Source organism: Engraulis encrasicolus, chromosome 18, assembly GCF_034702125.1.
Source record: "Engraulis encrasicolus isolate BLACKSEA-1 chromosome 18, IST_EnEncr_1.0, whole genome shotgun sequence".
Lineage (NCBI taxonomy): Eukaryota > Metazoa > Chordata > Actinopteri > Clupeiformes > Engraulidae > Engraulis > Engraulis encrasicolus.
Window position 1 is genome coordinate 1,497,500 of NC_085874.1, and position 16,796 is coordinate 1,514,295.

General features: G+C 44.8%; 1 protein-coding gene across 1 annotated transcript in view; it reads left to right on the forward strand.

The window, feature by feature from the left end:
• Window positions 1-16,796, forward strand: part of scara5 (scavenger receptor class A, member 5 (putative)) — a 97,648-nt gene that overhangs the window by 74,433 nt on the left and 6,419 nt on the right. Inside the window, exons 7-8 of the mRNA XM_063222754.1 lie at window positions 4,352-4,426; window positions 14,946-15,134. Of these exons, the coding sequence (XP_063078824.1) occupies window positions 4,352-4,426; window positions 14,946-15,134 (264 nt within the window). The remainder of the gene's footprint in view (window positions 1-4,351; window positions 4,427-14,945; window positions 15,135-16,796) is intronic.

A 16,796-nucleotide genomic window follows, 5' to 3' on the forward strand; every position in this document is an offset into this window, starting at 1 on the left:
GCTCGACACAGCACGACTCGGACGCCACTTGTTGCTTTTCGATTGGGTGAGACACAGCTCAACTCAGCTGCCTACTACCCAGAAACCGCGTCAGCTTATCCTCACTGGTGAATCAAAAATAATCATGGCAGTCACCAGATCAACCCTCTTTGAATGTTCTTTAGTTTGAAGCTGTATTACTTTGATATGAAAATCGAAGGCAGGAATCAATATTGTAGTATCCAAATATGATGATGCCGCAACTATTTATAGCCTACTTCGATTGATGAAATATCTGTCGGCCTTACATTAAGTCAACTAGCCTACATAAAGTAATGGTATGTGACAACACCAAAAACGTAACTCCAACCATACTTCAATCATACTCGGGTAAGACGGTTTGTAATGGAAACACAAATCGGGCAGGTTTAACAGCACCACTAAGCTCAACGCGGCACGCACAACATGACACGTCACAGCCGGGTTGTATCTGGAAAAACGCCTGTGGTGGCCTAATTCCAAACAATATAGCATACAGTATATCACAAAAGTGAATACACCCCTCTCAGTTTTGCAGATTTGTGAGTATATCTTTGCATAGGAAAGCATTACAGAAATGTCACTTTGACACAATGATTAGTGACCTTTTAACAACTTATTTAGCCACTTACATTTCTTGTTCACTCAGAAAAAAAACATAATACAGCCATTAATGTTTGAACATGTACTCACAAAAGTGAGTACACCCCAGATTAAAATCCGGTAGAGAAGGGGCTGTGTTGGCTCGAATCGTCTCGAAATGAAACGAAATGAAAAGGGATGAAAAGGGAGGTCATCAGTGTGCGTTTCAACCTTTCTTTGCATTGAACTTTTAAATTTTGAGTCTGCATCTGCCTTAAATAGATTGGTGTGAGATTTGAATGCAATCCTATGGAGAATATCATGATCTGCTTCAGTAGTCACAGTGCATGTTGACATGCATGTTTCTTTTAGGTGTATTTCAGATTACCAATGTTTTGACACCATCTAAAGCCAATTTGTTTAGCTTGGTCTCAAGAGAGATGAACAGACCAAGGATATGGATCACTGGAACCATGTCGTGTGATCTGAAGAGACCAAGATAAACAAATATACTTAGATGGTGTCAAGCATGTGTGGTGGCAAACACGTGAGTTTTACAAAAGAAGTTTATCCTCTCACTAGCCAAGCATGGTAGTGGGACTGACATGGTTTGGGGATGCATGGATGCTGTCAACATTGGTAATCTGCAAAACTGAGAGGGGTGTATTCACTTTTGTGATATACTGTAGGTTTGGCAAGCTCTTCAGTAAAACACGGTATCCAAATGTGCTTGTTATTATGATACAAAGTACCATACACAATCTGGCCACGACTTCTGTTACAATCCGTCTGAAATCCTAATATAATGAAAGAAGTAGTGGAGTTGTAGGGACAAAGAACAGCTTTGAATGTTCAGTTTGGCCAGACTGACTTCAAAATCCTGTTCAAAAATTCTGTGAAGCACAAAAGTCTCTGGAGCGTTACAGGAAGCGTGGGGAGGGCCATCTTAATGAAAAATGAAACATAACAGCAGCATTCTCTGTGACGTTTAAAGAAAAAGGTTCATCTCTTCTACGCCCCACTGCCATAAACAAGAGCTTTTTATTCATTCGGACAATGTTTATTAGGCTAATGGTCTGTGACGACCTGCTGGGTCATTGCTATATAAACATCACCGACCATTCCGTTGAAAGTGTTATTTACACAGAGATGACTTCTTTCAGGCAAGAAGGTGCACGAGGAGTATTGTGATCATGTTTCACGAGCTGAACTGAACTCTGTTTGATGACATCATGAGTAGGCCCACACTGCTGCTAAGGAGAAGAGCGTTAGCGGTTTGTAAGCATTGTGGTTCTTCAGAATTCTGTCCCGGAGCTATAGGGAAAGAAGAAGAGGATTGAATGAGTGGACTGAAAACTGTCGTTTTCAGTTGTTTTCTTCTTGTAACTCACTAAACCATTCTCAGATGGCCGACCCATTTAGGGACAGCAAGCTCCTAACAACAGTAAATAAACATGAGAAGTCGAAAGGCACAGCAAGTACGCGTCACTAGGCCTTGAGCCGTAATGTCTTTACACAGTTATTAATATCAGACTGGAGACACATGTGCATTCCAGAGGTTTTGTAAGCCTTTCATGCAGTCTCTGTTATAAGCTTGCTGTTACCAAAATGGTTATGACCAAGTCTTAATCTGTTGCTTGAGACTCAAACTGAGGGGTGGGCTGTGGCGCAGCGTGCTAAGCCCCTACATTTGGACTTGCATGTCCATGGTGGCCCAGGTTCGAGTCATTCCCCAGCCCTGCCCCATCTCAAAAAAAGACTCAAACTGCAGTCGGCAGAGCCCACAGGAGTGTCCGCCATTGACTTGGCCAAGAGCTCTAATTTGGATGAGAAATATTATTATCTCAAGTGTGGCCAATCTGGTTCAACTTCACAAAATCATATAGAATCTACACTGTAGATTAAAGACCATATGGGGTGTGGAGGCCTAAAGCTTGCTGGTTAATGCGTAAGAATAGGATCCTTTGCGGTCTGGTCTGCCTCACTTTGTGTTGGGTTTTTTTTTTTTTAAAGGAAATGGCCCCATTTTGTTGCTATTTTTTAGTTCCTGGAAACCAGTGAATAGATACCCCTCTTGTTACACGGCCCTGTTAACAAACCACAAGCCCTCAGGTTTTTCCTTCTCATCCATCCCATCCAACACACGTACACACACCTCCACCACCTTCACTCACATACAGTAACAGTCACACACAGACACTTCTACAGACAACTCCCTAATAGTTTGCATGTCTTCTTCTACACACGCCGTGGCACACATGCACACAGAAAACACAAACACAAACACAAACACACACACACACACACACACACAGACACAGACACAGACACAGACACAGACACAGACACACACACACACACACACACACACACAGACAGACAGACAGACAGACAGACAGACACACACACACACACACAGACACAGACACAGACACAGACACACACAGACAGACAGACAGACAGACAGACAGACAGACAGACAGACAGACACACACACACACACACACACACACACACACACACACACACACACACACACACACACACACACACACACACACACACACACACACACACACACACACACACACACACACACACACACACACACAGTTTCCCATCATGAAAGCAGGGTGTGGAGCTGCTAATGTTTCACAAGTTGTTGGAACACTCCCATTTCTTCCTCTGCAACTCCCCACTCTAATCCCCCAGGGCCTTGAAGTCAGCCTGCCCCACACTATGCAGCACTGCAGCGTTGCTCTGTCCACCAGCAAAAGAGGCAAAAGTAACCATCCCAGGTCCAGGAAGAAGAGGCCTTGCTTCCACATGTTTGCTCTAGCCAATCCACTAGGAGCCAACTAATATCCCAACCATCTTAATGTAATTAATTAGATTTATGATTTACTTTTAAATGTGTGGTATCGGTTGGCATCAGTGCTGCTTGAGAAATCTTTAAGGCTGACCCCCATGAATTAATTATTGATGGCATTGGTCAAAAGAACAGGATTTAATCATGGTTATTCAGGTTAATAATAATTGGTTTGGGTTTTGTTATCAAATGCGTCTGTCTGTGTCTGTGCCTGTGCAACAGACAGGTGGAGTACACAATATTGAAATGGCCCGTGTTTAGACTACAGAATTCATGACAGGACTTATTTTCTCAAGTTGGGCTTGTCTGCCTCTGCTATCTAAAGTTGTGTGTACCTGTCATATGCTGTTTATTGCCACTGATCAGCTGATTGTGTTATGTTCACTTCTCTTTCATGACTATTTACCGCACATATGCTTGAACTGGCCCAGTCCAGGGGTAGACTATGGCATGTTGTGTGTATATGAGTGTTCTCTCCTTAACGCTGTGCTACTGTACTTAAAAAAACTAACCCTACTTGAAGAGTTCAGATGCAAAACCCCCTAAGTGCCATTTCAGAAAATAATCTTAATTCATTTTTATTTAATACAAAGCTATCAACATTGCTTTTTTAATTTTATTTATGTAATATAACTATTTATATGTATTATCAAGTAGATGAATGTAAACCAAACCAACAACGGGGTTCTCCAAAAATATAGAAGTGCAGGTCTTCAGAAAGGGAGTTAGGGGGTTTTGCATCTGAACTCTTCTGTATATTCCCTCTGCACTTTCTATCTTCTAGTGTGGTAGGCTATGATTACGTCCTCGATTGTAAGTCGCTTTTGTTAAAGAGCATCTGCCAGATGTAATGTAAAGTAATGTAATGTTTCCCCTTTGCAGGTCAAAGGGGAGAGAGGGGACCCAAGGGTGACAAAGGAGACCGGGGGGACAGAGGAATGGAGAGAACAGGAACAGGTAGGACTTTAAAAATGAGTTTTGTTGCAAAATGAAGTAAGCACCATTTTTTGACATTTGCATTTTATTATTGGAAATGACTGTTCAGACATCCTATCATCTATGTGTGAATTCTTGCCACTCAAATATTTTGACGACATACTTTTTAAACCTATATATATCATGCATTTTGCAGTGCAATGCAATGCAAGGGCCAACACAAAAATGTCAATTCCCCAAAATGTTCCTAAATGGACATACATCATTTTGCAACGAAGCTTGTACTTGCCTTTATCCTTTGAAGGAAATTTGTCTCTGGATTTTTTCATCCCGTGATCCAATTGGTCGAGGTTCAAACCAGCAACACTTGTTTTAAACCCGAACCCCAAACCAGTGGGCCACAGCTGAGCTGCCCACAAAATAAGATTTCATTACGCTGTGGGTTTGACTGTGACAAAGAGCTCTACTCAAATTTACAGACAGTGATTGGGTGTGAAATTGCAATTCAGTATGACACATTTGTTCCAACCCTTCACTAAACCACTCAAATTAGTCAAATTAACACAACGTCTCATCCAAGTAGAGGTGCTATTTAGTAAGAAAATACACCTGGATAAAGTGGATAGAAAGAGACTGGTGATTTGGAAAATGTGGTGGCAGATTGGACATTCTCAATCCAGGTGGCCCATCTAACAGTTCCAGAGCACACTCTTTGGATCGTATGAAAGGCGAACACGTAAAAAAACCCTCAAACTCTTGGGTGACATTACTCAGTAGAATATGGCTGTGTTTGAAAATTCACACAGTGGATGGAGCGCAAATGACAGAGTTAGAATGAAGGACTAATAAGTCAGCTGTGTCATGTGTTTTATCACCACTACGTTCAGTAATGATTCCAAACCATGAAATGTAAAATGTAAAAAAGGGAAAACAACATAATTTTTCCCTCCTGGATTGGCCATAGCATCTTGGACTGCCTTGTCGTTGGCTGTGATGTGAGGTATTCTGGCCAGTGCCTCAGTACATTTCAGAAAATGCCAAAGAAGAGACCTGCCACCTGTCCTGCACTTTTCAATCCAGGCCATTTATGACTGAAAGTTAGCTGAACCTCAAGAACATTGCTGCCCCCCCTCATGTGTTCACTCAGACAGAGTTTCATGCCTTGTGTGCGTGTGTGCTTATATAATGCAACTCAAGGCTCTTTTGGAGGCTTTGGTGTTTTTATGCTGTTTCTCAAATCCCCTTTTGGAAGGCTTAGCGGTCTCAGAGAATACTGATTAAAGTTTGAGATCGTGCATGTTTCCAAAATGACATCGCTGAGAGGTGCGTGCGTGCGTTTGTGCGCGCGCGCGTGCGTGCGTGCGTGCGTGCGTGCGTGCGTGCGTGCATGCGTGCGTGTGCTTAGAGCTCTGTTAGTGCTGCGATTCTGTCTGTGAAATCCCGCTGTGCTGTGCCGACCCCCCAAAACCCCCTCGCTGGCAGGTACAAGGGTTTCAATAAAACCACAATGTACTTTCGGGCAAAGGAAAGAAAACAAACCCAAAACCTCAATTTTTTTTCTTTCTTTCTTTGAGCTGGAAATATTATTTTTGCTCAATGACATCATTAGAGCTCATTTTGGCTTGATGAGAGCTGGAATGGGCCCCTGTCAAAGTGACAGCTCCAAACATCTGAAACATATTTTGGACCCAATACTTTAGGTGCAGGGGGGGGGGCATGTGTGTCCATGCGGAGCCGCTGAAATTAAGAGGATCTAGTGTGGGTGGGGATTTTTTTTTTTTTCATTTTATTTTTTTTTGCTTTGACTGTTTCTTTTTCGTTGCACTCCCTCCGCCTCTAGCGCGTCCTTTACCCTCTCTGTGGAAATTGGTTCCATGAGTGTGAGAGGGCTCGTGTAAGTACATCCAATATAAGAGGTTTGTGGTACTCGCAGGAAGGCTTTTTGCGGTCTGACCACCTTGATGTCATGCCACATGCTCTGTCACCACCACTGTACTGTAGCCAGAGGTGTCAAAAGAAAAAGTAAAAAAAGAAACAGTTTCCTTCCAAAACAGGTTACTTAGAATGAGTAACCAGTAGACCTGTGTACTTGTCTTCTGATGTGCTCACTTTGCGCAGGTTGGATCAAATTTGTGGTGGGTCCTTGTTAGGTTTTCAGTGCTTTTCAGTAACAACACAGTCTATCTATCTCATTAGGTGCAATGGAATAAATAGTGTAACAGTTTTATAATATCAGTTGTGTTGTACTTACACAATGAATTTACTTTTACTTTTACTTTTGGAACCTCTGACTGTAGCCTTTGCCTGATGGCTATCAGGATGCTGGTGACATCTCTCTTCTTTCCTTCTCCATTATTATGTCTACCTCTCTCTCTCTCTCTCTCTCTCTCTCTCTCTCTCTCTCTCTCTCTCTCTGTGTCTCTGTCTCTGTCTCTGTCTCTGTCTCTCTCTCTCTCTCTCTCTCTCTCTCTCTCTCTCTCTCTCTCTCTCTGTCTCTGTCTCTGTCTCTCTCTCTCTCTCTCTCTCTCTCTCTCTCTCGTTTCCTGGCACCGTGTTCCTCCAGGTGTGGTAGACTTATTGTGAAAGTCCATGTAAAGGAGTTTGACCAGCTGTGTAGTGCTTGGCTCTCCTCAGAGCACAGTGGGTAATATCCACAACACATATGTGTGTGTATATCCTGTCTCCTCTACCTTCAACATGACAGCACGACTGACACTTCCACACCTCTCTGGCTTTCTCTTTCCCTGAGGCCTCATTGACTTTACATTGAACCGCCGTGGGTAATCAAGACCAGAGTGGTGTGATGCGTCGGTTTTGGGGGTGTGGGTGTGTGGTTGAAGGGGTGTTAATGCTGTCTGTTTTTATTCTTCACCTCACACTCTCACTCATCAGCCTTTGTCCACAGAGCTGAAGAAAAAGGCGGGGGGGGGGGAGATGCACATATGCTTTTGGAGGGACGGTCGTCAAAACCACATCACACACCCAGAGGCAGAACAATTGTACATGGGGACCCAGGGCAAAACACTGACAGCCTGGCAAAGTCAGAATAGGGTCCCCACCACCAATATGGGAGGGCACTGGGCTCAGGGGCAAATGCCCTACTAATGCCCCTCCTATAAAGCTCTGCCCCTGCACACACCCGAGAGTTGACAAACAAAGAGAGAAAAGTGTTGAGCAAATAAAAGTGACTCACACACTATTGCACCACTTGTGTGATGTGATTCGATTCCTTGGAAGGTAATGCAGTAATGAGTGTCAGTGCGTTCAGCTGTGACTCTTGTTATTGTGTTGCCGTGGCGGTCGCCTTCTGGATCAGGCCTGAACGCAGCCGCCCATGCGCAATTCATTCTTAATCCTAAAGTCAGAGGCGTGACGTCTTTTTTTACAAAACACCATGACTAAGACAGTACATGTTATTTTCTGCTGACAGTGAACAATGTACATGTACTGTACGTTGACCATTTGGCCTCAATCTGCCAATTGTTCCAGTAAGCTTGGGTGTGTTTATGTAAGGTATTGACAGCGCTGGTCTTACAGAGAGCCGTCCCACGAGAGAGACACTCAGTTGGCCCTCGCTCTTAAATAAATCTCACAAGCCGAGAATTGTGAAACAGGAGAGGTGACATCACCGAGGGCTGTTTGGAGAGGCTCTTCCAATTTCTGCTTTTCATTACCTCGTCTGGACAATTAGTCGGATTCGGTCAAACTGCATGCTGGAATGTTTTGCTGGCCTTTAAAAGCAAAACGCCTCTGCAAAAGCTTGTTTTGAAGCGTTAGTGCTCATCAGAAGAAGTTACATTACCTTTCCAACAAGTTTCTGGGTTGCGATATATTTCTTGATCTGTTAATCTCCTGGTGAGAGACCTCGTTTCGACGCGGCCCAGCTGTCAGCTTCACTAATTCATTGGGTGTGCTTATTAAGAGTGGATACTTCAGCGGTATTATATCTGGATAAGAACGATAATCAAATCACACTGTGTGTGTGTGAGAGTGTGTGTGTGTGGGGGGGGGATTCAGAACATCCCTAAATGATCAACCTCAACAAGATATTGTCTCACGAGTATTGGTCCAGATGCACTGGAGCATATGGTATGACTCCATCCCATGCCAAAGCTAATGCAGGAGAGGCCTTCGGAGGATTGCGGCAAATGTTGTGTTTTTTGGGGGCTCTTGGATCCGTCTTACATGTGACTGAGGGGGGAGTATAGAGTGACAAGCAGCACATGTGAGGCATTTCCTCCCCCCACCCCCCAACTCAACATCATGTCCTGGGCCACGTTGGGCCGGTAGGGGGGCGATGGGAGGTGTGTGTGTGTGTGTTTGGGGGTGGGAGAGGGGATTAGGAAGGTGTGTGTGTGTGTGTGTGTGTGTTTGCGGTTGGAGGAGAGCGTGTGAGGGGATTGGGTCTACACCCCTGACAGTGTTACTCCTGCCGTGGGAACAGTCTGCCTGTGGAGAGAGAGAGAGAGAGAGAGAGAGAGAGAGAGAGAGAGAGAGAGAGAGAGAGAGAGAGAGAGAGAGAGAGAGAGCTATGGAGGCCAGGGCAGACCACACAAACGTGACGATGACGCCATCTCTCCTAGCGATCTAGTACGAGAGCAGCCCCAGATGCCTTCCTTGAAGAGTGCCGTCCAGGAAAAATAATCCCATGTAAGGGGGGGGGTTGGGGGTGGGGGGCGACCCCACTGCTCCATGGTCCTCCAGGGCCACACCACTCCTCCGTACTGCAGTGGGCTGGGAGCTCTGTGGAGTGCACTCATATCACACTGGAGATCTCACAGGCCCCAGTGTTAGCCGCGCTGTCCCCAGGGTGCACAGTTTAGAATGACTCTTAAGAGTCCACTACTGACTGGAGGCCCTTTGAGGAAACCATTAATACTATTATTGATAATAATCGGACTCAAACACTCAAAGTTAGTTCATGAGGCCCAATGTTGGCTGTGTGATACACATCTACGGGAAGGAGTTGTAACCTCTCTCTCTCTCTCTCTCTTTCTCTCTCTCTCTCTCTCTCTCTCTCTCTCTCTCTCTCTCTCTCTCTCTCTCTCTCTCTCTCTCTCACACTCACACACACACACACACACACACACACACACACACACACACACACACACACACACACACACACACAGTACATGCTCCAAAGGGAAGTGACCCACAATGGCTAAAATCACCAACAGCAACACGCCGTCATACCAGAGCGATAAGATAACATGCCGACTTGAACCGTGATAATGCCGGTCTACCAACAGATAGCACCCCCCAACATGCTCCACTGCTTGATATGGATGCTAAACCATGCAGAATTACTCAGGGGTACCCAAACTTAACCATGACAAGGCCCCTCATTTACCGGTACACATACATTCCAGCCGAGGGGCCTCTGACATGGGTCGTGCTGTAGTATTTTTTCTATTGTCCCTGGCCCCCACTTTGAAAAGCACTACTCTAAGCCACGCATAAGAGGTATTTGCTGGAGTGTGGGCACACCCTGCAGACTTTGATGTTGTAGCCTACATAGAAATGGCAAGCATCACTCATGGGACAGGGCAAGCAGCTGCTGCCTCACTAGTGCAGGGCTGGGCTCTTGTTTTAACTCAAGGGCCACATTGGATTGAGATTATTGACTGAAGTGCCAGATGTCACAGGCAACTTCCCCGTGTCAATAACAAAAAATAAGGTCCACTATTTTTTCCCCCACTTAAAACACTGTACACTGACATGATTTGCTGGCTATTACACTCCTGCCCATTGTAATAAGTAAGCGTTAATGTTCGGTGAGAAGGTCGCTACCGTGGAATAGCAGCACGACAGAGAGAATCTTTAGACCCCGACGCGGAGCGGAACTCTGAAGTGCTGCTATTCCACAAAGCGACCGACTCGCCGAAAGTTAACCCGCTTATTATATGGATATACTTAAATGATTCACACATGGCGGGGACATTTCTTTAGGCCTATTTAATGTTAAGTCTATTATAGTTTTTAATGTCAAAAGATTGTTGCTGCGCAAAACAAAACAGTGCCGTTGTGGAACACCGCTAGGCAACAGCTAGGTAGCCAGGACAACAGGTGTTGTCTATCACAGCAGCTGATTAGAGTCTTGTTGAAAAGTCGCTTTAGCAGTGAAAAGTCTTGTTGCCATTGACAGCGGTCTGTTATAGACCAACCTGTCCGTTATCGATATATAACAGACGTGCGAACGTTGGGGAGCCCCGTTGAAATGAATGGAGCATTCGACCGATGACGTCACAACCATATAATAATTAGATATAACATGGATTCATCTCAAAGCCACAAAATCCTAGCCATTTTAAGAATGATACGCAAGTGAGAGCATTGCTTTGGATTTCAAGATTTCAAGGCTCTACGGCCAGATGAAATTGTTCAGCGGGCGGTGTGTGGCCCCCGGGCCTGAGTTTGCCCACCCCTGCACTATAGCGTGTGAGACACGAATATACTGCTCACGGTCTTGCTACAGTAGAACACCCCAGTAAAGCACACGTGAAGTAAACATGTGTGATCAGTCTCTGTCAAGTATTCACTTACAAATTTCATTCCCCCCCCTCTTTTACTGTTATTTTCTGCATCCATTTCCATTGGACGACCTTTTTAACCAATCACAGGCAGGGATAGAGTATGGCGACTCAGTGTGGTAATAAACCACCACAGGGCACATACTGCTTAGCATGTCCGAGCACACGGATATGATCTGTGTTTACTTTATTTTGCCCAGCTGAAGTTAATATATCCGTGCTGACGTATGGACATGTAACTTTGCGCAGGTCTAGCAGGCCACTTCCAGATAAAGGTAAAGCCAGCTGGGTTAGATTTCACATGGAGGGGAATGGAGGGGAATTTCCTGAAGCAGCTATTTCATGTCAGTGATTTCTGCGCGAAGCCTCTCGGAGTGTTCTGCTCTGCTCTCCGCTCCAATGCCGAGCATTAGTCACACCGGCTTGTAGCCGTCAGCTGAACAATTTGGTTTCTGTCCTTGACCATGCGGTGTGATGAAACATGTATGCATACTACACACTCAAATAGTCCTTTACACGCACGCACGCACGCACAGTCTCATTCGCTCTTCAATCTTCCAACCGCTCCTTCAGACACGCTCACAGTCAGACACCCTCCCATCTTGCATACACTCACAAATACTTGTTCCCACACACATGGACACAATAACACACACATTTCCGGACTTGGGAGCACAACTACACTACCCCCCCACCCCTACCCCACTACCCCACACGCACACACACACACAAACACACAGTCTCACTTTAGACTTCAATAGGCCTACGTTTACACATCCACACACACACACATTGTTGTTACTGTAGGCCATCTAAAATCAATTTTACATAGATACGCATGTACTGTATACCCATACGGCATGTCTGCAATCACTTGCTTATAAACATACACATACACTGGCACACTTACGCACGCACCCACGCACTCCTTAGGTATAGCCACATGTGCTAACCTGAAGACCAAAGGATTGGTATAGGGCTGAGATGGTGACTCTGGGCTGTGTGCCAGGATAGCCCAGATGTCATGGGAGGACTCCAGTCATCGCCACACGTGCACACACAAACAGAAAGAGATAGACGCGCGCTCAAGCGCTCTAGTAGCCTACTGAGCTCATGACACTATCCTTGGAACAGGCCGGTGTTCTCTAAGGCGTAACTGCCCTAATCCTTAACAAGAGCAAAGTGGAGCAGATCAGGGTGGCAAATGCAAGTGTGAGCGTGGAAGCATCTATTTGTGTGCACCGCACCACACTGCACCGCACTACACTGTGCCTTGCTGCTCGGTGCTGCGCTGCTCCGCAACTAACATGTGTTTCCAATCAGCGCCCGATTGGCCCGTCCTCCTCAGGCTCAACCATGGGCCAGCATCTGCGATTCATTTGCAGGATGTTCCTGCACTCTGCTCTTCCGAAAGGGCCTGTCGCTCTCGTTTGATTTACGCAGGGCCGGAGCTATAGGGAGGGCGGGCAGGGCATTTGCCCCTGGGCCCGGTGCACTCTTGCATTGGTGGTGGGGGCCCAATTGTGATCTTGACAGGTCATATAGGGGGCCCGATAAGTGTCTTGCCCTAGGGCCCTGTGGACAATTGTTCCGCCACTGGATTTACGTTTTGATTTTTTTGAGAAAAAAAAACGCCGCCGCCACAAAACCGCCGAATTAATATCGCCATATGCCTCACAGTGTATCATGGGATTAGAATGGAGACCGCTGGATGATTCCTCTTTTTCTTCTTCTTCTTCTTCTTCCTCAGTGATGTAGTGCTGGTGTCTGGTACGGAGCCAGTGATCAATTATTACACCTCTGCCTGCTAAACTTATCTGTCAATCGAGAGCCAAAAACTGGCAAGTGTTTTATCTTTGTGATTACACTTTCAAGAGCCCCCAGTTAGCAGGTACATCAAAGGTGATGTGGCATGCTGACCATTGACCAATATACAGTATAGGCTACCACACGTAGCGATATACCAGGTAATATACAAAGAAAATGAATAGGCCAAAAAAGTGTGGGGGAGCAGAGACAGAGACACAGAGAGCGGGAGAGAGACAGAGAGAGAGAGAGAGAGAGAGAGAGAGAGAGCGGGAGAGAGAGAGAGAGAGAGAGAGAGAGAGAGAGAGAGAGATAGTGACAGATAAATTGTCGTTGTAAATCATTCATTTGTCTTTCAGTGCTCTGAATAAACACAGCTTAGATGCACATCTTAAAATCATCGTTGTGTGATGACCTCATCACTAATGCACTTGCCTTTGGGGATTTTTTTAAAGTATCCAAGTAGTATCCAAGGACTCATTCTACTTTCACCTGCTGTGCTCTCAGGTTTAATTACAAGTTACGGTATCTGCAGGCCCTCTATACACCAGATGCTCACTTCTAACGCAGGCCTTTTTATTACTTAACCACGTAGAATGACTTGCCCTGCACCATTACGTCTCCAGCTCCCCACGTCTTTGTGGAGTACTGTGGCGAAAAGAGCACTCCTATCCAAAACCCTGATGCCTGAAATCTTCTCTCAGTTGGAAGCATGATCCAATTCATAAACGCCCTGGGGGAACGTTTATCTGAGTCCAGCGTGGTTGACCTGAGAGGGATTATGTGACTTTTCGCCCCGTAAAACTTTTTTGGAAGCATTTTTCATGGCTGTCACGTGGCATGCCTTTTACTATAAGTGCCTTGGATGAAAAGGTCTCAGTGTTTCCCACAGAAATTTTGGAAACTATGGGGGCAGCAGGGATTTTTTGTTTTTTGGGGGGGGGGGGGGGGGGGGGTGGCGGGCGGTGTCTTCTCACGCGGGCCTTTGGGGGGGGGGTGTATTCACACAGCGTAAATGCAAAACGGCAAAACGATGAGTACAGTATGACATTGGCGCATGGAGAAACTATAGGCCTGGGCCTACATTTCAGCCATTTATATTTTGAGAAATAAGGCTACCCACTTTACCCATGACATGTATAATAACATTGTCATTGTCAAAAAATGCAGTACAGTGAATCATTTGTTTAGCCTACAACACAGTTTCATTCGTCCCTCATGCAGGGGTCTATATAATGAAAACAATAATAAAACAAAATAGGAGCAGAGATAAGAATTTAAGATCACTGTGTGTAATGTATAGACAAAAAGGGTCTAAGAGGGTAGGCTATGCCTTTTCCCCCACACACATAGGCGTACACATTCTACATGAGGGGTGCTGGTCACAGGGCCAGTTTTTCAAAATTCCTTCCATTAAAAGGGCTGAACAACATATTACACATTTATGTCTATATTCACATTCATTACACATTTATTTCTATATGCAGCCCGATGTCTCCTCTGCTGTGTCAATGAAGGCCTGTCACCTATCTCATTACAACTGTAAAACAAAGCCTGTAAAACAACTGTCCCTTCTCTGAAGTTTTTTTTATATTGCTCCCAAACCCAAGTTAACTATAACAACTTGACTAGGCTTTTGATCCCTCTGTCTTTCAAGTTTGTGGTTTTCTCTATAGGATGTATTTACTGAAATCGTAATTCAAATCGTTTTAACAAAAACGGAAATCGTTTAAAAAAAAAAAAAAAGTAAAAAAAATATATATATATATTTTTTTTTTACATTTTCGTAAACTATGGCGGCCAAATTTAAACTATGACGGGCCGCCATAGTTTCCTCAATGTATGGGAAACACTGGGTCTGCAGTCAGCCTGATTTGTGTTTGTGTGTTGTTGCTCTGTGTGCGTTTGTGCATTGGTATGTTTATATGTTTGTGTGTGTGTGTTTGCGTGTTTCCAGGGGGTATGTGTGTGTGTCTGATTATTTGTGTGGGCCTGTAGGTGTGTTAATGTCCTTGTGCTTGTGTGTGGGTGTGGGTGTGTGTGTGTCCATGTATATGCATTAATGTGCTTTTCTGTGTGTGTGTGTGTGTGTGTGTGTGTGTGTGTGTGTGTGTGTGTGTGTGTGTGTGTGTGTGTGTGTGTGTGTGTGTGTGTGTGTGTGTGTGTGTGTGTGTGTGTGTGTGTGTGTGTGTGTGTTGCAGTGGAGGGGACTCTGGTGCGGCTGGTGAACGGCTCGGGTCCCCATGAGGGCCGGGTGGAGGTGCTCCACGAGAGGCGCTGGGGGACCATCTGTGACGACGTCTGGGACAAGAAGGATGGAGACGTGGTCTGCAGGATGCTGGGCTTCCGCGGAGCCAAGGAGGTCCACAAGACCGGACGCTTTGGACAGGGTGAGTCTTCAAGTGGAGAATTCATATTGGACCATCAAGGCAAAACTACACCAGCACATCATACGTAGGCCCTTGGAGCATTTTGTAGGTCCACAACAAGGGACGCTTAGGATGCTGAGTCTTTTCAGGTTCATATCATAACATGCATGGCACGCACAGATATGAGCAAGGTGGTGCTGAAGCGCCTGCCCCTTTGCCCTCCTGGACAAAAACGCAGGGTCACCATTGCAACAACACATCATCGGTAGGATAAAACTAACTTGTCTCACAAAGGTCTAGAAATGCTTGACGATTAAAAGCGTGTGATAATGTTGCCTCGATATAATCCCTTTATAGCCTAATAAGGCAGCCAGAAGTTCCACAGCAATTTCCCCTCAAAATGTCTGTGCGCGCCAGGGCTAGACAGCACCTACTGTGTTGTAACAACGTTGTGTTGTACAGTGATGTACAGCTGTAAGTGAGGGGAGAGACAGACAGGTATATGCTGCCAACTGTTGCTGCATCACACCGTAATGACGTGCTCTAAATGTCAGATCCAACACAGAGATCAGACTGTTTATGGATCTTGGAGATGGCCTTGACCGTCCATTTGTTTTCTCAATTGTGCTTTTATGAGGTATTTTATTTTACAACACACTGAGGTGGATCACTTTTGGAAATGAATATGAGGGATGAGCAAGATTGATGTTGCCATAGAGACTGTTCTGTCATCAAAACATGCAAACAAACTGTCAGCTGGGGCAAGGGCTTGTCTGACAGTGCGTACAAAGGGTGATAAAAAATGATGAATTACTACAGTATGATGTCACTGATAGTTTTTTGAAGTGACGGGGATGTTCCTTTAGGTCAGGATATTGTATTGTAGAACGTAATACAAGTAGCCTATAGCTGTACTACTAACAGTTGTTTTTATTTTAATTCAAAATCATCCACACAGTAGGCTAGCCTTCAAATATCTACCTGGTATTCAAATATTTTCCTGATCTTTCATTACATTTTGAAAGGGTGGTGAAGTTACCTCCAATGCACCCTCAGAAGTTACTGTAGGGCCAACTTCAAAAGGATTTCATTATTTTGACAGAAAAATATTGGAAATCTGTGTGCAAAGAAAAAAACTGCTATACTGTACATGAAACTACTTATATTGTTGTAAAACGCCTTCATGGGCCCATGACAGGCCCAAGTCAGGCCTAGGTCACATGATTCAAGTGCTGCCAGTTTTCATGCAGTCTAAGATGTTTGTCATTGAGCTGAATGGAGAAGCTGTGGAGAGGTGTTTTGTCATTGAACAGGAAGGGCAGTTGAGTCGTGACCACATGGGTCCTATAATGAGTGTCACTGTGAGCTGTTGACTTGACTACCTCAATCATCTTTGATTAATTGTTAATACAAGTGTGTTTTTTTTTTTAATATAAGTGGTTTTTGGGTTAATATACAACAGTACAGTACTCTTGAGGGAAAACAAATGTCCTTTGATCATCTGCACAGAATACTGCTGAAGACAAACTAATACCATGCGGATACTTTTACTGCTGTATAAAAAGAAATATTTATATATTTTGTGCATTTATAAGGAGTATAAAAAGCATATGGATCCTTATGTTGTTGGTTAAAAATACATCCAAATGGATCAGTGAGTAACTGTGTAGTCTGGTCCTCAAA